Source organism: Antennarius striatus, chromosome 12, assembly GCF_040054535.1.
Source record: "Antennarius striatus isolate MH-2024 chromosome 12, ASM4005453v1, whole genome shotgun sequence".
Taxonomy (NCBI): domain Eukaryota; kingdom Metazoa; phylum Chordata; class Actinopteri; order Lophiiformes; family Antennariidae; genus Antennarius; species Antennarius striatus.
The window spans coordinates 2,611,870-2,635,004 of NC_090787.1; the positions used below are offsets into that span (position 1 = coordinate 2,611,870).

General features: G+C 43.4%; 2 protein-coding genes across 9 annotated transcripts; both read left to right on the plus strand.

Moving 5' to 3' along the window:
• The first annotated feature begins 167 nt into the window (after positions 1–167).
• Positions 168–17,869, plus strand: cacnb4a (calcium channel, voltage-dependent, beta 4a subunit). 8 transcript variants are annotated; one of them, XM_068328847.1, is made up of 14 exons: positions 168–366; positions 2,441–2,524; positions 10,679–10,798; positions 10,901–11,023; positions 11,651–11,778; positions 12,124–12,203; positions 12,288–12,307; positions 12,458–12,538; positions 14,023–14,081; positions 14,157–14,266; positions 14,400–14,551; positions 15,001–15,096; positions 15,186–15,362; positions 15,982–17,869. In XM_068328847.1, the coding sequence occupies exons 1-14, from the start codon at positions 232–234 to the stop codon at positions 16,243–16,245; spliced, it is 1,629 nt and encodes a 542-aa protein (XP_068184948.1). In that variant the 5' UTR covers positions 168–231; the 3' UTR covers positions 16,246–17,869. The 8 variants fall into 8 exon arrangements, with proteins under 8 accessions (XP_068184948.1, XP_068184949.1, XP_068184946.1 ...); XM_068328848.1 differs by having other exon boundaries at positions 12,127–12,203; XM_068328845.1 differs by having other exon boundaries at positions 12,124–12,307.
• A 649-nt stretch (positions 17,870–18,518) lies between these two features.
• arl5a (ADP-ribosylation factor-like 5A) lies at positions 18,519–22,824 on the plus strand. Its single transcript, XM_068328854.1, has 6 exons — positions 18,519–18,876; positions 21,106–21,166; positions 21,250–21,397; positions 21,532–21,615; positions 21,889–22,040; positions 22,175–22,824. Exons 1-6 carry the CDS (start codon positions 18,831–18,833, stop codon positions 22,221–22,223), a joined length of 540 nt encoding a protein of 179 aa, XP_068184955.1. The 5' UTR covers positions 18,519–18,830; the 3' UTR covers positions 22,224–22,824.
• The last annotated feature ends 311 nt before the right edge of the window (positions 22,825–23,135 follow it).

The window sequence follows — 23,135 nt, forward strand, 5'->3', positions numbered from 1 at the left end:
TTAATAATAATAATGTCATAACTTCCATTATAAAATGGTGCTCTGTCATTGAACGCATCACGGCTGCGTTGCGGGAGGGGAGGGGGGGAGGGTTAGCATCCGTGCACGCGCTGATTCACGGGCACGAGCTTCCATCCGTGCGGATTCCCTGCAGAACGGGACGCGGCTCAGGTGTTCGGATCTCTGTTGTCGTGTGGCGGGAACGGGACCGGAGCTGGATCCGGAGGTCCGATGTCCGCTCCCGATGCAGCGACGCTTCCGGCGGAGCGGCAGCCCCCGCCCTGGACGGATGAACTGGCGGAGATGTCCCGGCACATCTACACCCGACACGGGATAGGAGATGGGCTGCAGAAGCCCGTGTTCCAGGTAGGAGCAAAAAAAAAAAAAAAAAACCCGTTCTTTATCTACTTGTTCTCATTCATTTATTATAACAGGAATAAACATGAACACACCAATAATAAAAGGAATATGGATTTATAAGAGAGTGACCCCTGCGCTAGAGAAACAAACTGATTTTAAAAATGATCTCTGACCCCCACAGGCGTGTGGAAGTCATTAGACTGCAACTTAAGCCATTTTTCATGTTTCTAACGAGCCTCTGAGGTCTCATCCATCAAGGCCTGTGTTTCAGTGGAGCCGGTGAGAATTTGATTTATTCTAAGAAACATGAAAATGGCTTCTTAATTATTAATCCTCGCCTGATGGAACTCCGTTCTGGATGTATGAGCTGGTCCAAGTCACTTTCTCACTGTAAAAAAAATGTTTTAGCACTGAAGAGGAATTTTCCTCACATATTTGTTACTAAACTGGGCAGTAAGTCATTTCTGTCTCTGACGTATCAGCCTATATATAGATTTGATTGGGTTATTGATCGGTGCAAGGCAAGAATTAATTTGTGGCACCTTTTAGATTGGGTTTCAAGGAAGCACAGATTGAATTAAAATAAGATGTTAGATTATGTTAAGAATATGAGAAACAAATCAGAATAAAATAACATTTGTAAACCAATGAAAACAAAATGTGACATTTGGGATTAAATTAATAGGGATGATTAAAGAAGTGCTTTGATTTTATGGGAAAGCTGCAGTAAATAATGTTTAATGACTAAAGCATAAGAGGAGCTGAGACAGCATCGAATCCTCTGGTTGTTTGTATCGCTGTTGTGGAGGGAAAAACTAAAAGCTGACTCGGTTGGCGTGGTTCCGATTCTGGGAAAGTGAAGCAAATCCATCATAGGAAGAGATGCTGATTTCATTTTAAACCTGTAAAGACATCATTTCAATAAATCGAGCCGGCCGAAAATGAAATCTTTTAATCCTTGCTATATATTTTAAGGTAATAATAATCTGCTTTTGTAATTGTCCTGATATGGTTGTTAAAATTTAGGTATGAGGTCAAAATGACATCAAAAGCTTTCTGGTTTGGTTTTCAGATTTTACAGTGATAATAGTCAAGGTTCAGTAGAGGTCGCCTCAGATTCCTCATTAAGTTGTGTGATGATGATGTAATACAGTATAATGCTGTGTCATCTGCATAGACGATGTTCTACAGAATAGAACTGAAATTGAATTGAATAAATGTGGGCTGAGCATCGACCCCTGGGGAACGCCACAGGTCATTTTGATTCGCTCAAATTCAAAATTATCAGTTCACACAAACTAGTCCTGGTTGTGTTTGTTCAACATCGGATCAAAAAAGTTCCACCTAACATAATTTTTATTCCAGTTGTGTGACATGTTTCTAAAATATGGTTAAATATCAGTTGAAAAATGTTATTTAAAATTGAGACTTTTCGACAGAAGTCAATCATTTAAAAAAAACTTTCCTAATTGTAGAAACAGTTGATACCCCTAATCCTAACCTAACCCTAACCTAACCTAACCCAACCCTAAACCTAACCCTAACCCTAACCCAAACCCAACCCTAAGCCTAACCCAAACCTAACCGAATCCTAACTCTAACCTTAACTCCATTCATGTTCAAAGCTTCATTGCGAATGCTCGTTTCAAACGTAATATTAAAAAGTAACACATGTTATTTTATAATTTTCCAGTTTAAGTCAATAGTCAACAGTAAGCAGATCAAACCAAAATGGGAAAAAAAAATTTATTTGCATTGCCAATGTAATAAATATGATAAATTTTGTCCCAGGAAGCCACGTGGTGTCATAAAATTGTTTTACTCCTCCTCTTTATCTCAGGTGAAGCTTATCTCACTTCTCCTTGAGCACTAAAACAAATTGAATGGGAAATAGGTCACGCACAACGTCCATCCAAAACACATCTATGATGTATTTTTAATGGAGCTATAAAAATTGACTTTGTGTAATCGGGTCACGGCAGAGGACGAGCGCCGGGGGCATCGCCAGAGCGCCATCGAGGGAGGATAACTCAATAAACTTAATAAATAGAATTTCATCAATATGTTGTGTCCTCTGTAGGCAAATAGAGGGACCTACTCCAGACGCAGCCGGCTGAAGAGGTCCGACGGCAGCACCACCTCCACCAGCTTCATCCTCAGACAGGTGAGGACGATTCTCTGACCTTGATTTGTGTTCGCCTCGCTCTGCTGTGTTGGAGGCGTCCATCGGCTTGTATAATTCATGAAGACAGGGCTAGGAAGGTGCAGCTGCCGCCGCCTCTATGTGTGTCAACGGATGCGCTGGTTTGGTGTATTTCTGTGCTTCAGGGTACAGAGGGGAGATCCGCTTCTGTACCCGAAGGACTTGGACATCCTGCTAACAAGTTACCACGGAAACGAAGGCTGACAGAGGCCATTCAGCATCGCAAGGACAGTTTGTCTTTGGGTACCTTAGTACCCAACCTCCTTTCTGTCTTTCACACGCTCTTCCCCTCCGATCCCTGAAATGGAACTACCCCCTGATGGGCCGGAAACAGCGAATCAAATGGGATGTGCTGACAAAAGCATACGACAAACGTTAAATGGAATGGCCGGATGGGATTTATGATGGCGTCACATGTGCACATCTGCAAAAGTTTCCATCGCATGTAGGTCAGTTGGTACGTCTGAGATTTGTCTCTGTGAGGATCAGGCTGAGCAGGTCATGCATAATTTTGATGTCTAATTTAAGTTTTTAACTAAAGCTTTTTAACTACAGGATTGATGCTGGATTCTGCAGCAGCTTCTGTGCTGTATGTGGAACCTGTTGATGTCTGTTAATTACTGAACGCTCCGCTGCGTTAAATTAATGATGTAGCTCCCAGGATGGATGGAAAGCCAGATATAATGGAGGAATGGGAAGAAGCAAACCTACTAAAAATTAATCTGTAAAAACTAGACAATCAGGGTTTGAACAAGTCCGGACCGGAGGAGGGAAACGTCGCTTCATCGCGTGTTCACAGATTTCTTGAAGACCGCTGTTGTGATTGGTGTCATCACCGGTGTGCTCAACATCAGGTGAGAAGAGTGGGCTCTCTTTGATTCCCTTGTGTAACCACGGCAACAGATGCCCTTCAACAGCAGGGGTCAAGAGCAGACGGTTGATGAGCAACAGCTTTTCTTCACGGATATAAAGAGGATGGATGCTGAGAGGAATGCGGCCTTCTTCTCCGTTACGCTAACTCTTCTCCGGAAGGTGTTTTACTTCATATCTTGGTTTTATTCCTGAAACTATTTGCAGTAAATCCCACCAGGGCCAGATCTGATTGGACAGCTGTTATCTGGGAGGTCAAAAGCACAGCGATTCAGAAAAGGTCTGTTCCATTTAGTGAAAATCGAGAAAATCGAGAAACCCGTCTGCCTGAATCAGAAATTCTCATCCTTAAGGGTTACCTTTGCTCACAATGCCCAGAAATTAAATTAAATTTTCTGAATCACACTGCATTAAACAGAGATTTCCCTTTAACCCATTTTTCCCAGCCTGTGAAGTGACAAGAAGGGGCTTCTTCACGCCGATAATCCCTCTTATGTAGGTCACGGCTCAACTCCGCTGCCTTTCATTTGTGAATTGCTTGATGTGGCAGCCGCTGCCCTCGCAGCCCCATCCATCCCTCCACCCATCCATCCACCCGCTGGACTGTCGCTGCTTCCAGAGTGAATTCATCCCCACTGGAGAGCAGCTATAACCTGATTACACACAGAGAGTACTGCGCGCTCAGTAGAAAACTCCATTTGGTAGCCTTCCTTAGATAGATAGATAGATAGATAGATAGATACTTTATTAATCCCGGAGGAAGTGTTGGAAGGATGGACATCAAAGCCATCATCTTGAAGATGAAATGATTGAAATTATCTTTAGCTGCTTTTATTGGCTGCAGATTCTCTGCAGCAAGTACTGCCAAGAGCCACAGAAGTTCCACCAAAAATAAGTATAATGAGAATGTAATTAAAAATTACTTCTAACACAAAAGTATATTAATTATTATAGGGGACATGGAGATGATAGAGAATTCTCATTCTCTATCATCTCCATGTCCCCTATAATAATTAATATACTTTTGTGTTAGAAGTAATTTTTAATTACATTCTCATTATACTTATTTTTGGTGGAACTTCTGTGGCTCTTGGCAGTACTTGCTGCAGAGAATCTGCAGCCAATAAAAGCAGCTAAAGATAATTTCAATCATTTCATCTTCAAGATGATGGCTTTGATGTCCATCCTTCCAACACTTGTCGGCGAAAAGACGCTAGGACACTTGGCAAGGAGCTAATGCTAACTAACATTTAGAAAGGGTTTGCACTGGGGGCTCCAGTTTGCTTATTAAAAAAAAAGAACACAAAGCAGGGATTTTATTTCACACCTCTGTTTTTGGATTTTCACCTGATGAAGTGGGGAAAAAAACCTGAACAAACATTTACTCTCATTGCGCTTTCATCTACGGTCCTTTGGTAGATCATGCAGCTTGTGCTTTGATCTACAGTCCTTACAAGAAGATGAGGAAGCCGTTCTGAGATGAAGGTTCTGCCGAAGCTGCATCGTCCTGTAGCAGCAGGTGCGCCTGCTGTAGCAGCAGCCGCCAGCAGAGGGCGCTGCCGCTCTACTGTGTCGACGGAGCGGCTGGGCGTAAAAGGGTTGTCCGTCAGTTTCATTTGGGGGGATAATGAAGAAATACACAATGGATTGACTTGATTTATCAATTGATTGATTTATTGGTTGATTTAACATAGAAATATGACTGCACCCGTGTTCCCTGAACAGGTGTTACAGCATGAAAGTTGTAGAAATAGAGAAATAGATTTTCATTTTCCATCTATCCAAATTTTACTGCATTTTAATTTGATTAAGCACAATTATGTTTTATCTTTAAATTTGATTTTCTATTCCCCCCCTTTTTTGAATAATAAAGAAACCTCTTTGGGGTTTGTTTGGGGTTTTTTTTAGAAATGCACTAACATATTTTTGATTCCATAATGTATCTGTTTTGTCAAAAAATAGGAATAATAATTAAAGACATCAAGAACTAATAATTGCGGATCAATGAAATGAAAGGAAGAGCACGTTTAACGACTTTACTCATGATAAGAATTAAAATAGAGACTGAAACTCTATTTCTGTCCTCTCTGCTGCATCAGGTCTGCTTCCTGTTGGAGCGTCATCACTCGGCTGCTCACCTTTGCTTCACACCTGTAAATTACAATCACATGACTCGCTCAAAGAGATCACATCACACGCATTGATGCACACAAACGCTCATGCTTTGCAGGTTAACGCTGCTCCCCAGGCTGCAGACCCCCACCCCGTCCCCCTCTCTGCCTCTTCCTTGTTCGGTATTATTGACTGGAGCCTGCGTCAGCCAATCGGCAGGCGGCATCTCACCTCTGTCATCATCCAGTGTTGGAGGAAGGGATTGGCTTGTGTGATCTGAGCTCGGGTAGGCAGATGAACCACCAGGTCTGCTCATGCCTCTGGGGACAACCTGGCTGTTCCGTGATGGGAAGCGACGCTCGCTCGTCTCAGGAGCAGTAACGTTCAAGATCCTCAGAAAAAAAAACAGAGATCTGCACCTTTTTATCACTGATCTATTGTGTTGCTCTGCGCTCCACCTTCATGTGGAGAAAGAGACCGCTGGTGGGCTCCATCACTCCCCTCCTCTCATCGTCCGTCCTCTCAGGTTGATCCTCCACCGGTTCTAGAGCTGCTTTTTTTTTGGATTCCCACTCCTCCATGTACGATAACTTGTACCTGCATGGATTTGAAGACTCGGAGGCGGTGAGTTCAGGGGCCGTCTGACTCCGTAAACCACGCTTCTCTGTTGTGCTGTGGCTGCCTGATCCCTTCACCAGCATCCACAGAATGCTCCGAGACTCTCGGGGGAGTTAGAGGAGGTTGGGGGAAGGGTGTGTGTGTGTGTGTGTGTGTGTGTATAATGTCAAAGAGGCTCCTTGTGTGGTTTTCTCAGATGACGGATCTCCTGTCGTGGCTTCATTTGTATGTTCCTCACTTGTCTGCGTGTCTCCCTTCATCACATCCAGGCAGCTGATGCGTCTCGCTGCCATGTCTTTCACACGCAAATGCATGCAAAGCCGAGGATTGTGGCGTTCCCTCCTCGTCTTCATCGCACGCAGCTGATGGCAGCGGAGATACAGAGGCCGACAGCCTCGTGGATGGGCAGGGAGGTGTGATTAAAAATGTGTGTGAGTAGCGTAAAAATGCTTACAAAGGCAGTAAATGTAGGAGCTGACGCTGCGTGGAGGGGAGGGAGGGAATCCCACTGAGCCAGAATCTGTCAAGACCTCAGGAAATCCATCCTGGGGGAACTTTAAAGGTGCAGAGATGTCTTCACTCCTACATCTGGAGTCTGGAGACAGGTGCTTCTGTTTTTGTCTCCAGGAGGATGGAGGTGATTTTAATCTCTAGTGGAGGACTTACTCAGTGGATTCCTCAGTGGAAGTTTGGGAATACTGGGAGCGACTCCGGTTGGTTTGGTTGCAAAGGAATCAGACATGATAAGAAAAGCAGGAGGACTTTATCAGAGGCGCCTTGTTGAGTGTGAGGAGGCCGAAAAGATCCTCCAAAAGGACGTCCCACCAGAGCGTCTGAGCATTGGACCAAAAATATTTACCTTTTTTTCGGTCATTTTGTGAAGAATATCACTGAAATTCCCATCAATACTCAGATATATTCGGACAACTAGATGGATTAATGCTTTTAAAGCGTCTAATAAATGATTTTTGAGGATGAGATCTGAGCTCTGGGTGTTCAGTGGTTTTAAAGCAGCGATGGGTTCCTCTCCTGGAGGATGTAATGAAACTAGAATGTTTTTATCCCCCCCCCCCACACCCAGTCAGGTTGGTGTGGAGGCCTGGGGAGGAAGAAGGAAGGAGACGGGAGGAGGTCCAGGCTGTGGCGTCTGAGTGGATAAAGCATGAGTGTCACACGATGGACTCAAGACCGGCCACTTGACGCTCTTAGATAGCTCTGTGTGTGTGTGTGTGTGTGTGTGTGTGTGTGTGTGTGTGTGTGTGTGTGTGTGCATGGACAACAGATATCACGAGACGAAGAGGTTAGCGTGTTGTTTCTGTGATGCTCGTCCTGCAGCAGTAAAACCAGATGAATGACTTCATCTTTAATGTTTCCAGGAAGCAGCGATTCAGTCATAATTAGAATTCAAGTCTCTGTGATTTCCTTGTTTTTTTCAGTTTGTTGATGTTTTTAATGGAATCGAATGAATCGTTGGAAGAGAATCCGTTAAAATAAGCTGCAGATTTGTCCAAAGAGGCAGATCCAGGAGGTTTACAAAAGCTCAGTTTTAGCTTCTTTAATTTCTCATTGGAAAATTAAAAAATTTTCAGATTCTTTATAATTAAATTTTTCTTCAAGCTTTGTTATGTATTTAATATTCAGTGTTTCAGTACCAACAGTTTTTACACTGTATGAACAAACTGAAAAATGTGTTAAAAAAACCAACAAAAAAAAAAACCTGACACAACAAATAAGAGAAGATTCTCCCCAGGAGAGTTTTAATCCGTTTTCACATAGATGCGTTTTAATCAGGTGCTGGTCTATGGTGGCCGGTGGTGGCGGGGGGGGGGCTTTTATTGTCCTTCCTTTCCAGACTTCCAGTTATAGATTTAATTTGTAATGAGGCAGTAAATAACAGTTATTTGTATCGAGGAGACAGTCCCACGGCTCGGACCGGATCATTAGCAGCGGCGCCCTGAAGTCCATCCAGCCTGACCGGTCGACTCACAGCACAACAAAACCCCTTCATTTACATCCAGTTCTGTCACGGAGAGGGTCAGGAGCCAAATGTAGAACGAGAAGCTTTCACTCATAGTTCAATCCAAAAAAAAAAAAAGCAAAAATCCAGGAAACACAAGAAAATTCTGCAAGTCCAACAATCTGGACCTGTGGGAGTACAGAACAATCTGACACCGAGCCGAAGGAGAAGCGGCTTAAGAAGCCTCAGGCTGATCAGCCTGATCAGGCACAGGTGTGGAGATGAGCAACAGGTGTGGAGATGAGGCTCCGCCCACCAGGTCAGCCCCGCCTCCTGCCACACCCTCAGCACAGCAGAGCAACATGACACAAACACCAAACCATGACATAACTAATAATAATAATGGAAATTATTATTATTATGATTATTATAAGGTGGATAATATTATTGTTTTTGCTGTTAATATTTTTATTATTCCGTTTATTATTATTCAAATTTAATTATCATTTATCAGTGGATATTATTATTATTATTATTATTACTATTATTATTACTATTATTATTATTACTATTATTATTACTATTACATCCCCCTTCAAAGCAGTGATGTATTGTAATTGTCAGTGTTCATGTGTTCATCCGTACGTCCGTTCATTCGTTCGTTTGTCCACAACCGTTGCAGATAGAAAGATGAAACAAAAAGCACATCACTTGGGCGTCAAAGACGGATTATTCCATCATGACGGGACATTTCCTGCTGCCATCCATCTGTCATATCATTTTTACACACTGTCCGTGGTCCTGCAGGACGGATTGTTCACTGGGGTCACTGACATGGTGACGACACAGCATTTATGTTGGTCTGACTGTACTTGTGTCTGTCTGGGTGAGGAGGTGACGCCACAGCGTGCGTGGTGATTGGATGAGGGGAGGCGCTCCAGCAGGAGAGGAAAATGATGAACTTGTGGAATTTAAAGCAATACATCACACCTTAGTCCTGATGTCAAGTAAACCTTTGTAAGCATGTTTCCAGTCCCCTGAGCTCTGATTCGCTCAGTGTGTGTGTGTGTGTGTGTGTGTGTGTGTGTGTGTGTGTGTGTGTGTGTGTGTGTGTGTGTATGTATGTGTGTGTGTGTGTGATTTCACTGCTGCTTTTTGAATCAGACTCTAGTGATGACATCACAGTAAAATATCAGCTGCTGTGTTTCCAACAGAATGCCTTTCTGGAATATCACCTGTCCCTCCATCACCTGTCCCTCCATCACCTGTCCCTCCATCACCTGTTACTCCATCACCTGTCCCTCCATCACCTGTCCCTCCATCACCATCTTGAGGGATCAGTTACTTTTTTTTTACTTCATCGCTCTATAAGAGCTGCTTTCAGGTGATTTATCGGCCCGTCTGCTCTCCGTAGGCACGAACTGCGTCTGCCGTTGTCGTGTGAACCGCTTTGATTTTATGACATGAAAGTGGATCAGTCGTTAAAATTCATGAGCAGATTCAAGCATTATGTCACGCTCCATGCCACCGCCATTACTCTGGGATCACAGGATCGCCTCACGCAACACGCTCACCTATCAAAACGGATCTTTGCGCGTTACGTAACGTTCCTGCACTAATTTCAGCACAGACACTGGGCTAAATCATGACATGACATGACTTGACATGACATGACATGACATGACATGACATGACATGACATGCTAGCATTTAACTGCTGGTGACAGGAGGAGTAACCCCTGGGTGTGGATGGCTCCATTCCCTCCACCTGTGCTAAAACACCCAATGCTGAGCAGTAGATAGCTGTTGGACCCCCGGGGGTCTGATCGCTCCCGGTGTGTGATCCGGGCGTCCAGTGTTTATGCTAATGTATGACTGCTCAGCTGAGCGGTGTGAAGTACAGACACATCAGAGTTACAGCGCAGAATAACAAAGCTGTGAATCTGTGAACGAGTGACGAGTGGCGGCGCTCCATCACCAGCTCATGACTTGTGTCACAAAATAAATAAAAATATACATTTCCAGTCCTTCAAAAAGGCGTGATTAGCATAAGAATAGCTCCGATTCAACCGGAGGGAATTCAAAGGAAGGATGCAGCACCGTGTTGGTTTAGCATGCTGCCTTTTCATGTCGGTCGTCATCTTTTTTTGTGTCTCTGATAAATTCATTCCTGTAAGTCATTCAGATTCACGTCGACTCAAATCCTCCTGGTGAGGAAAGAAACGAGAGGCTTTTCAGCCGTCGGGCCTCCTTGTTTCTGATTGTACGTCTAAAAATAAAAGCGCCATCTTTCTGAACTTCCCGTCGCCGCCGGTTCACCATCTTTAATCTGTCGGCCTTTGATCCTGAACGGCGAGGAGTCGGGACCGCTGGTCACGTGACTCAGAAGCCTTTTAAGCATCAGGTGTGATTTGTCCTGAATGTATTAGCGCTTGAGTTTATTTATTTTTATTACAAGGATGCAATAGATTCCACTTTTACGGCGCTTTATGGTTGGATTCCACATGTTTTTCCGACCTTGTGTAACGCATCACTTCCTGTCGCTCTGCATCCCCTAGGGCTCAGCTGATTCCTACACAAGCCGACCGTCAGACTCGGATGTGTCCCTGGAGGAGGATAAGGAGGGCGGCCGGCAGGAGAGGGAGCAGCAGGCCACCGTCCAGCTGGAGAGGGCAAAGGTCAAAGAGCAGCGAATACTGAGCCTCATGCACGCCACTTTGCATTTCATCATGAATAAAGTATCCATCCCATCATTATTTCCTCCTCATTTCTCCCTCCAGACTAAAGCGGTGGCGTTTGCTGTGAGGACCAATGTCAGCTACTGCGGCGCTCTGGATGAGGACGTCCCCGTGGCCGGCACCGCCGTGTCCTTCGACGCCAAGGACTTCCTCCACATCAAGGAGGTAAAGCTGTGCCTCTAAAGCACATGTATCAAACTCAAGGCCCGCGGGCCAGACATGGCCCGCCACATCACTTTTTGTGGCCCCCGAAAGCATAAAAGTATCTAAAAAAAAAAGGTCAAAAGTGTGCTTGGGCCAAAATCTACATTTCCCACAATGCAGTAATTAAGACCAATTTAACTTTGACGTTTGATGTTATTTTTCCACACCCGAAGGTTAGTTTTCCTTCCCTACCCCTCCCTTGTTTTTTAATTTATTTATTCCTGTAGCATTGGTTATTTTTAATTTTCCCTGTTTTTTTTTATCCTTCTCCAACCCCTTTTATAATGTTAAGAATTTTTAATCTTTTTTTATTCTCTTCCTATTTTCTTCAACAATTGATTTCAATTTATTTGAAAAAAAAAATCCACTTTCAAATTATTTTTTTTTGTTCTTGATTATTTTTTAAATGACAAACTTTTCAAAGTTGAAGCTTTATGAATTTAAAATTTGAATTATTTTTATTAATTTAAATCGGTGCAGATCCTGTGTTTGTGCCCCTTTCGTCTGTGTACACACAATGCACATTTTTCTTCTACTCCCACATCCAAAGGAAACACTCTATCCGCTTTATTTCTCTCCGATGTACAGAAGTTCAACAACGACTGGTGGATCGGCCGTCTGGTGAAGGAAGGCTGTGAGATCGGCTTCATCCCGAGTCCTCTGAAACTGGAAAACATCCGACTTCAGCAGGAGCAGAAGAGAGGACGTTTCCACGGGTGAGTCGAGAACCCGTCCAGGAGATACGCGGGTCAGGAGGGATAAAGAGCAGCCGGACGGTTTTAAGGGATGTGTTGAGCAGAGAGCCACTTTAGAGACGAGTGGAGGCTGATAGAGGAGCTGGCAGCAAGAGAGGAAATGAAATAGATTAAAGCCCGGCTGTGTTCTGTGGTCCAACCTCTCAGGGGGAGCCTGGATCGCGGCCACCGCTGATATTTCCATCACGTGGAAAGTTTCAGCTACCAGGACTCGTCAGTTTCTGTTTCGCCTGTCGAGATATTTCTGCTGACAGTCTGTGGTCGTCCTGTTCTGACTCTTCTCTCTGCTCGCTGTTTTCATCGCAGCAGTAAATCCAGCGGGAATTCCTCCTCCAGTCTGGGAGAGATGGTGTCGGGAACGTTCAAGCCAAACCCCAACTCAGCAGGTTGGTTGGAAAATATTCGGTTAGGGTGTGAGAGGGAACGAAGTAGTCGTCGTTCACCGACGTCGTCTTCCTTTTTCGTTTCAGGGAAGCAGAAACAGAAAGTGGTGAGTGTGGCCGTTTCAATTCTGTTACAGTCACGTGCCTTTAATTAGCATCCTTAGCATTAGCTCCTCAGGAAAAAAAAAACACCTCGGTTTAGTCTTTAGTTTGACGTGTTTGAGCGTCATGACATCATCTGTGACCTCGTCTTCCAGGCTGAGCACATCCCTCCGTACGACGTGGTTCCCTCCATGAGGCCGGTCGTCCTGGTGGGACCCTCGCTGAAAGGTTATGAGGTAGGACCCCCGCCCCCCCCTCTCAGCCCCATCGCCCTCCCCACCCTGGGTTCACTCTGCTGGTTCCTTGGAGCTCAAACGTCCATTTTTACTGCAGAGCTCTGCACAAACGTTCTTCATAATGAAAGATCGTCGTGACATTTTATTGAAATGCACTTTGAAATATATTTAATTTAGCACTGGAATAAGCTGAAATAACCAGCCTTTTCCTTCCTTTATTATCCTCCCTATTTATGTGCAGTGACAATGAATGCATGAGGGGCTAAGCTGATTAATACCTGGTGTTGCATCATGCAGCTTCTCGCATTCCCTGCAGTGCTAATCCCTCTAAAATGTGAATTTTCCCAGAGACGCAGAATTAAAACTGAAACTGATCATTGATTATCAGTTACCACTGGAACCACCAGGCAAAAACCAAAAAAAGGAGGCCAAGCAGGCAGTGGGAAGTGGGAGTCAGTTGTCATGGAGTCACAGTCTTCGCCTCCCATTCTGGTGTTGCCGTGGTAACAACCTTCTGAATAAACTGCACCAGCCTGAAAAAAGTGGAGCATAGTTTGAAATTAGAAACCCAGAATAATGCACTGCACCGAGGTTTTTAAATAGGAGAGACAAAACGTGAGAGATTTCAGCGTCCAACTCACATACGTGTAAATAATATGATTCCTTTCTTTAGCTTTTGCTGCTCATGAGGAGCAGAATTGTTGCGTGTCTTTGCTTGTTTTTCTTTCTGCCAGTGACAGAATGAGGATGTAGACACATTAATTCATTCCACGGTGCTTAACTACAGGATGCATTGTGTCAAGCTTACAGTATGTGAGCAGGGAAGCAGCAGTTTACCGATTCTGTCCTCCCTTTAGAATAAAAATACCAATCGGACAAATCGCCTATGAGAAAAGAGACTGCATTTCAAACTGTCGCCGAAACAAGAAAATTATTGTGAGCGAAATAAACCTCAATGAATTGCAGTCATTGTGCAGCAGAATGACCCCCAGCGGTCATATCTTATTATTTTTTACTATTAATGCATCAGTGCTGTGGCTAGATGAGCCAGGCAAGAGCTACTTAATATATGGGGTAGTATAAAATATGATATTGCATCTTATTTCACAAACTGATCAAATATTTATATGTAAAAACTTGATTATAAGAGGAAATTTAAATGTTCTGGAACATTTAAATTAACAGACAAATCAAGCAGCGTACAATTTCCTCACGTATGTCAGTAAATCCACAACGCTTAGAAAACGAATCACCTTTTTCATCCACAGTCTTAATAACACAATATTTCATCTGATAAATGCTCAACACTCTAATTGAACATTTGTTGTGACAAACCTCTCTATCTTCTCCTCTAAAGGTGCTGGGATACCAGTTTTGTAGGCTAATGCAGCCTCTTTTACCCTCATCTTTCTAACCCAACCTGATTCTTCCTTCTTCCTCTTCTCATTCCTATCTTCCATCCCTCCTTCCATCCATCTACGTAGGTGACGGACATGATGCAGAAGGCTCTGTTTGACTTCCTGAAGCACAGGTTCGACGGAAGGTGAGCGTCTGTCATGCTGGCATCATCGCGCTTCTGGCTCAGACTCCTTTACATGTGCTTTCTGTGTTGTTTCAGGATATCCATCACAAGGGTAACAGCTGACATATCATTGGCCAAGAGGTCAGTACTAAACAACCCAAGTAAGAGGGCCATCATTGAGAGATCCAACACCCGCTCCAGTCTTGGTAAAGCTACAGGAACTGTTTCACTCAATGATGTGCATGTCTTGTAGGTGTTCAGACCCTGAATGTTACCTTCATGTTCCCTCCTCTTCATGGCTGCCCTGCCGTGTTGTTGTTCTTCTTCTTCTTCTTGCAGCGGAGGTCCAGAGCGAAATAGAAAGAATCTTTGAACTGGCCAGGTCTCTACAGCTGGTGGTGTTGGATGCAGACACCATCAATCATCCGGCGCAGCTCATCAAGACCTCCTTAGCGCCCATCATCGTCCACGTCAAAGTGTCCTCTCCTAAGGTGAGACAGAAGATCTAGAAATCCACTCATTTAAACGGTTGATTTCCAAAGGTACAGTTCACTCAAGACTCAAGGAGAACCCAGTTGAGGCCCTTATATGATATTCCTGCTTCCGACGTCACCGATTAGCTCAGTGCTATCTGGTCTGTACGAGACAGACTATGTTATATTGCAAGAACTTGGAGCATTAATTTCCCTGCATTTCTTTGGGGTGTACAGTTTCCTTGGAGACGAATGTCCTTGTTATGTTCTTTGTGCTCTTTAACTCCAAGGAAACCAGTAGTGATCAGCAATCAGCGCTCTTGTTTTGCCGGCGAGCAGGAGGTCGCCCGTCCTGCACCGCTGTGCAACACTGTTGATATCTTTGCAATCTACAGACTTCTTTTGTGTTCCATATATTTCGGGATATTTCCATGTGCATTGCTCTGCTACACCTCTGCTTCCCACAGGTCCTCCAACGACTGATCAAATCAAGAGGCAAATCTCAAAGCAAACACCTGAATGTGCAGCTGGTTGCGGCGGAAAAACTGGCACAGTGTCCTTCTGTGAGTCCCCCAGACGACAGTCGTCTGCTGTAACTGATGTTCCTGCAGCGGCGGCTACACTTTCTTCACCTTTCTTTCCCAAACCTCAGGAGATGTTTGATATCATCCTGGATGAGAACCAGCTGGAAGATGCATGCGAACACCTTGCGGAGTACCTGGAAGCGTATTGGCGTGCGACACACACGTCACTCAGCACGCCGCTCAACCCCCTGTTGGGACGCAATCTGGGCTCCACCGCCCTCTCCCCGTATCCTGCTGCCATCCAGGTGAGAATATCAGACGTCTGTAGTTCATTCAGAGATTACACTCTCTGATTGTCGGCATGGAGATGTGTTACTGATCCGTGGAATTCAGTGAGGCTTATGTTTACCACAAATATGTAAACCATCCAGTCGAGCAAGCATAAATTATTGGCACAACTTAAACTGAATGCAGGGCAGAAATCTGTTGAAGGCAGTGAAGACTTTCACCGGGGAAGTCGCTAATGTCCCAGGAATGGCTGGACCAAAGACCCAGTTTCCAGTCATTATTTATTTTTTTGGAATTTTTTTTTTTTGTTTGTTCTTGAATTCCTAATTTTTCAGTAATTTCAGAAAAAAATTCCTTCCCAAGACATTTTTCCTTCATTTTGTTAGACTTGTCACAGTTGAAAATAAAACGAAACCACTCTAATTTGTCATGTGTTGTCATATTTTGATATATTTTGGTGACAGGTACTTTTTGTAGGGTGTATTATATCGGGTAAAGCTCCCCTGGCGTGAACCTTTAGTTTACTGAATCCATTTGAACTGGACCAAGCAGCTGATTCTGACACTCCAATCTCATGCTGTGTTTATTTCTAAACTTCACAAATCAAACAGAATCTGTATTTTTCTTCTGTTTCAGGCTCAAAGGAACCGTAACAGCAACCACACGACGACAGACCACTCGCCGGTGGAGCGCTGCAGCCTGATGGCTGCCGACGAGAACTACCATAACGAACGGGCACGGAAGAATCGCAACCGCCTCTCCTCGTGCTCGCAGCACAGCCGCGACCACTCGCCTCTGGTGGAGGAGGACTACCAGGACCCCTACGAGGATTCTTACAAGCCCCATCGTAACCGAGGGTCCCCTGGAGGCTACAGCCAGGACTCCAGGCACCGGCTCTGAGCGGCGGCTTTGCTGCGGCGCAACGAAACGGCTACACTCATCTGGACTGTAAAAACCACATGTTGATGTGTAGTTCCTCATTCTCCCTTTTGGCATTGACTCTCGCCAAATGAACATTTGAACTTGAAACAAAAAAAAAAATTAAGAATCCTGCTCTTGCTGTGACGCAGAAACGGATCAGAGGCGAAAGTAGCACAAGAGCACAAATGTTATGTATGGAAGGGGAACGCTATAGCTGGACTTCCTCTAAATATGTCCCGGATGTGGTGATTGTTTACGACGTAGGCTCTTCTGGACCCTCCCCCACCACTGTCTCGGCTGTTACTGTAGCATGCAGGTAGGACTGGGGTCACAGGTCGCCTCCTGCCACAAGCCAGCGCCAGACAGCAAGAGCACCCGGCTGTGGATCGGCTTAGAATCTACTTGCACGTGTTTAGAAGGAGCTAGAAGGAGAAAATAATGCATCTTTAATGCTCCTCCAGTTTGTTTGCCATTGAGTGTAATAAACCCTACGGAAGCCCAAATTCCCAAATGTTCTTTTAAGGATTTATGCAGTTGCTCCCTGTGACTTTTTCTTTCTGTCATGTCGTTTTTACGTCATAAACCATATCAACGGAAAAATAGCAAATCACACAGAAGCTAAAACATTTCAGAGCTCCAAACCTCAGGAAGGAGAGGTCATTCAGGCCTAGAGGTGTGCGAACAGATGTAGCGGATATGTTGTCACCCATCCAATGGGGACTCTGAGCATTATATTATTAAAATGGAGAGAGATGTTATGATGTATTTTTTTTCAGAAATGCAACTAATGCAAAGAATTAGCACCTCCTTGACAGGAGTCAGTAGGATGCTCATGCAAGCATGTTTTTTCATACGCTGTGAATTTGACTGCTCATATGTGGACGGTCATCATTTGGGATCAATATGATTGGGTTTTTGATGAGTTTAGTGACGTATACTGAGGGCTTCCATGTGTAAATACAGTCAAATAAATAAAAGGAAAGTCATTTTATTTAAAGCTTAATTTTTAATGCATTGAATTAATTTCAGTCGTCTGATATAAAAGTTGACTTACCTCCATCTTTGATTTGTTATTAAGGATTTTATAAAATAAAATTACGGACACATTTTTAATGAGTAGCAATCAGTGCCCCCCCCCCCCTTAGATTTGCAGATATAGGTTTTCTAGTGTAAGTCAATGTGAATTTGTCTTTTACCAGAAACTCTTAATGAGAATCTATCTTAAAGCACTTGGACAGGAATATTCTGCATTTTTTCACAATGCCTTTAAACATTCCCTGAATTTTTATTGGATTAATTCACTAGTTTGCTGCCAATCGACACAGGATTCAAATGTCATCTTACAATGGCCTAGTCTTGTATATTGTAATTTAATATTTGTTGGAAATTTCAAGTTCAGGGTTCATTTTCCAGTTCATACGAAGGTCAACGAGAAGATTTCAGTTCTTATCTGCCATATTCAGTAGCTGTACCTGGAGTTGTTTCAAATTTCTGGAGCAACAGTTTAAAAGTTATGAATACTGCCTGCGAGAATGATGCATCAAATAGAAGTTTGTGTACTGTCATTTTACAACTGTAATGAAATAAACTGCCCTTATGCTGATGGATCGCACTGTTTTTTGTTCAAAAACATACAAGCATATTTTTCTGTTGTGTTTTTCATTTATGTGTTTTCAGAGGTGCTACAATACCAAATATTTTATCAGTGAATCTGTCGGTAATTCTGTTTAAAAATAGGAACATTTTATCATATTCCTAGCCTTTACTTTTAAAGAAATCCATCAAATATTTTATAAGCAGATTTATTTTAGTTTAACTTGATAACGAATGCACAATTTAATAAAAATGAATCGATCATCCGAAACGAGACGAATCAAAATTTTTAATTTTCCTAGCTCAGTTTCATGGATGTATTAAATGTTATGATAAAGTTATTTATCACAATAAGCCACTATCTTAATAGTACAGCATATTAGTTTCACAATTGTATCGTAAAATATTGCCCAAATAAAGTTTGTTGAATTTGAATATACTGTATTTGATATTTAATAGATGGAATAGTTAATAACGAGTCTTTTATAAGTCGTAACGATATAATTATTGTAGAATAATATTTTTTGTTCCTATTTCATTCGGAAATATTTGATAATGCAGTCGCATATATTTGATAAAGGTGTTATTGTTTTCGCATTTTTTTTCTTAATAATTGATAGCAGCGAGACAGGGCGACTGCGCATGCGCAGGACTGACAGTTGACAAGCGCAGCGCGTTCACAACATACAGCTGATACCAACCAGCTAGCCGCTGTGGCTAACGTTGTGGTTTTGTTTTTGGCAACCAATTTCCCGTCACACCCTAAACGTCATTGTCATAGGTGAGGTTTAATTCCGTTTTAGTCATACAAGTATGGCGGCTGCACTTCTAAACTCTGACAGCTGTTCGTTTGTGTAAATGGTTAGCTGGCTAGCTAGGTAAAGTTGATAGCCTTGGATAGCATCAACGCTAGCTAGCTAAGTTACAGCGGATTCTTACAAACTGGCAGCGGAAAACTCCACTCGTCAGCCATGGGAATATTATTTACCAAGCTATGGAGGCTTTTTAATCATCAAGGTAAGATATGGTGTTGACGTTCATCACACAGCTGTCGAAGACATGGCCGCAGAGTGGGCTTGGTGTTGAGAAAAAGGCCCGCTCTGAAAGAAGGGTCTGCTCCCTTTAAATTAGCTTTATTTATAACGCCTTCACAGACAGAGTCCTGCTCTCTCCCTGTGATGTTGTTCATTACGTTTTATAAACATTAATCTGCGCCACTCTGTAATCTCCCAGTACACGACTTATCCTTTAATCGTTAAAGAATGTGGTTCTGCATCAGGTTACTTGTGCAGCAGGAGCGAAGGTTCGGTGAAACCCGAGTCGTGTTCTGGATTGTGATCTGGAATCACTAACTACCTGTGAACCTGTGTAACGTGAGGTTCCACGTTGGGTCAGTCGGTTCCCCGGTGGAGGGTTGCACAATGAAGTCAGCCACATCAGCAGGATAATGTGGCCTGCACGGATCAATGAATGCTTGTAGGCAGGACTACAGGTAGGACCGCAGGACTATGATCTGACAAGCTGCAGAATAAAATTTTAGGTTTTATCTCCCACATAATTATGTTTCTGTGACTTCTGCCCTACATTCCATTCACACTCTGCATTGTTAGCTGTTAGAATAGACCAAATTAGAGCTAAATCAAATAATAGATCATCAGAGTGTGAAACTTGACTTGTTGTTGTGAAAATGTGGCTGTCTTTACGTTTTTTTGGTCTTTGTGGGACAAATCAAGAATTTGTGATGTGATGCACATCTCGCAAAACTACACTCTAATAAATCAATCTGAAATAATTGAAATATTAATCCAAAATGTCAAACAAACAGCATCTATCTGTTCTCTAATAGTTTATTGGATCTTCAAGACTAGTTATCCCTTTTGTTTGTGGGCTCCCCTTCTTCTCACTGCCATCCATCACGTCACTGGAGGCTGTGAGGCTTTCATTGTAACCCCTAGTTCTACCCCCCAGCTGCACCCTGCCAGTCACAGGAAGCTACTGCTGTCCCAGATGATGGATTCAGCCAGAAGATCAACAGACGATCGGTGGCATGCCGTTAGGAACTGGGTCATGTAATTCCCAGCACATTAATATTTAAAGGCTTTGGATGGTGGTGGTGAGCTCTTCTGTAGCGTTAAGGTTACTCAGACTCCGGTTATGCCCTCATCATTAACTCATTTTAAATTCCATCAAGTGTTGAAAATATTAATTCTGTTCAGAGTGGAATCTGGTGAGCATCATCTTCTTCTTCTTTTCCTTTCGGCCTTTCCCTTCAGGGGTCGCCACAGCGAATCAATTTCCTCCATCTAGCCCTGTCCTTTGAATCCATCATAAATTATAAAAAAACAAATATTTAATCAATATTTACTGACCTACTTTGAACTCTGGTGAGGTGTGTGTTTTTTATGTCTGCATTCGCAGACTGTTGCATTGCTGTCGTTGTGTCCATTGCTGTGTTGTTGGGACGGTAGCAGTGGTAAAATGTCTGTGTAGGTTCTCGTTTATCCAGGTCATGGTTATCCAAAGTCGTTTAAATCAATCCACTGGACATTAAGAAAGTTCCTTGAAGATGTTTCACCTCTCATTCAAGAGGTTTGTCTGCAGGCATCTGAAAAGTTCTCGATTATCTTTGGTGCAACTTGGACCAAGGAGAATTTTTTCAGTTATTCTGGTTTTAGTTGTGATGTTGTTGTTGTTGTTGTTGTTACTCCTCCAGGTATGTTTACCACATGACCGACTGTGTTTGTTGTTGCTTGGAACAAACATGTGAAAGGAAAATGTGGACTTCTTTTTTTTGACCCGTTGTCGTGGGTCTATTGATTACCCTTTTGGTCATAAATAATTAAGACGCCTTTTGTGCTGCTGCAGGAAGTGAAATAGTATGCCATGACCTTGCCTTGACTTTGGGCCTGTACTGTTACCAAAGATACCAATTGGGGTTCTGTACCATTGAGCTCAAGTTGAGTCAGGTTTTTTTTACACATGAGCTTTCTGGAAAGGCTTTGCTACACTAAACAGAACTGAATCATAATTAATTCCATAAATTAGACCTATGTTTACCTGCTGCTTCAGGCCACTGTGGCTCCTGGTAAACAGACTTACTGGTCGTCCCAAGCGCTGCTGCGTGACGCATTAAGGGCTGTTGTTTGTTTCTGAGTGACACATCAGTCAGTTACTAGCACTAAACCCACATAATGACGTTACTGTTGTCTCCACAAAGCGTCCTGATCAGTCTTCTTCTTGTTTCAGAGCATAAAGTTATTATTGTGGGCCTGGACAATGCTGGCAAGACCACAATTCTTTACCAGTTGTAAGTATACAAATGTAGTGCTTGGTTTATTCCCAAGGTTACCAATTTTTTAAATGTCACTCTCATGTTTTCTGACACAACAGTTCAATGAACGAGGTGGTGCACACCTCCCCGACGATTGGAAGCAATGTGGAGGAGATTGTGGTCAACAACACGCATTTCCTGATGTGGGACATCGGGGGACAGGAGTCCCTCCGGTCATCGTGGAATACGTACTACACAAACACAGAGGTAACGGCCAAACATAACAACAAGGTTTCCCTCAGCGTCAAAATAAAATGTGTTGGAAGTATCTGATTAGTTGGACAAACTTTCAAATTGGTGGATCCAGTGAGTCACAGTCCGTTATTTTTCTCTGTGAATAGTTTGTCATCGTGGTCGTCGACAGCACCGACAGAGAACGGATCTCAGTGACCAAAGAGGAACTTTACAGAATGCTCGCACATGAAGTGAGTATGAAGAACTACGATTCCTAGAAGACTGTTTTTGATCATCTAATTGATGTTGGGTTACATGAGTACCGGTACTTCTGTTTTGCAGGTAGCTAAATCTGAATCTCAATGCATAATGGAAGTTCCCTTAACTATGAACTGAAAGTCCCTCATCTATGGTGCTACCAGTTAGCAGCTCTAACAACACAGTCTTTTTGCGTGGAATGCTAATTTGTTTGACACCGTTACTTTACAGTTTCCTCTTTTCATGTGTCTTTATTTGCCCTCCAGGATTTAAGGAAAGCTGGGCTGTTGATCTTTGCCAACAAGCAGGATGTGAAAGGCTGCCTGTCCGTGGCTGAGATCTCTCAGAGTCTCCAGCTCACCTCCGTCAAAGACCACCAGTGGCACATCCAGGCCTGCTGTGCCCTCACTGGGGAGGGGTGAGCGCTGCTAATTTAGCTGTTTCTCCCTGTTATATTAGACTGGAAATTAAAACGTATTATCGTGCGTTTGTTCTGTCTGACCCAGTACTCTTCCTCCGTTCCCCCCACTCTCTTATATTGTTCACCTCCAGGTTATGCCAGGGTCTGGAGTGGATGATGTCACGGCTTCGCGTGAGATGATGACCTTTGACTCTGATCCAGAGCGCTCCCTTGCTCCTTCTTTTTTCTGCTCCCAACACGGGCTTGAAACTAGGACGGTCTGAGGCCAGCCAATCGGAGGCTCTCTCCTCGCTCCAGTGATGCTGACATGGGCAGACCACTGCCGGGACACAATGTCTTCTGTGATAATTTATTTGACAAAAGACGTTATGAACAAAACAAAAAAAAAAAAAAAAAGGGACCTTTCATGGAGGACATTGAACGACAGAAGAGACTCAAATTATTTAAACTGAATAATCTGCACGGTTTTCCTTTCAGCGAAATACGGAGGTCAACGGAGCGACTCGAACCAGAACGTGGACTCAGTCTTCAGCTGTGTGTGACTCTTGCTCACAGTGGCCTTGCAGTATTGCCAGACTGGCTGTGGAAGTTTTTATTTCCCACCCCACACGATGTGTAAAGTCCAGTATTTTCTCTTTAACATGGTGCCTGCAGTAGAATGTTCCAGCGATGACGGTTGACGGTGACTGAAACACACAGACAAGAGGGTGAAATCACACTATGCCCTCTTCCTTTCAGTCTCTAAGAATAATCAGTAAATAAAGTGTTTTTATCTGTTTCATGCGCCTCCTGAATGAGTATTTCTCTTGGTGGGTTATTTGTTTGCCTCTCTCGGGATCAGATGTTCGGTTGTGCTTTCGAGTCGTCTGGGAAACGACATGTGTCGTCTGATCTCGTGGTAGATAAGATTCAAAGAGAAGAGACCGTCTCCAAAATGTATGCAGGCCGATTTTTAGAGAACAGAACAGAACAAAGTAGTAGGCTTGTAAATCAAATGCTTCCAGCCCTGCAGCTATTCAGGCTTTTATAACTGTGAAGTCTCGACGTGTGAAGATCGTATCGTCACAAGGACGACTCCTCAAACTCAAACTA

Coding starts and splice junctions, on each gene's coding strand:
- cacnb4a (XM_068328845.1), top strand. CDS start 232: ATGTCCGCTCCCGATGCAGCGACGCTTCCGGCGGAGCGGCAGCCCCCG. Junction 367..2,440: donor TGCAGAAGCCCGTGTTCCAG/GTAGGAGCAAAA, acceptor TGTCCTCTGTAG/GCAAATAGAGGGACCTACTC. Junction 14,267..14,399: donor CAACACCCGCTCCAGTCTTG/GTAAAGCTACAG, acceptor TTCTTCTTGCAG/CGGAGGTCCAGAGCGAAATA.
- arl5a (XM_068328854.1), top strand. CDS start 18,831: ATGGGAATATTATTTACCAAGCTATGGAGGCTTTTTAATCATCAAG. Junction 21,167..21,249: donor ACCACAATTCTTTACCAGTT/GTAAGTATACAA, acceptor CTGACACAACAG/TTCAATGAACGAGGTGGTGC. Junction 21,616..21,888: donor ACAGAATGCTCGCACATGAA/GTGAGTATGAAG, acceptor TTTGCCCTCCAG/GATTTAAGGAAAGCTGGGCT.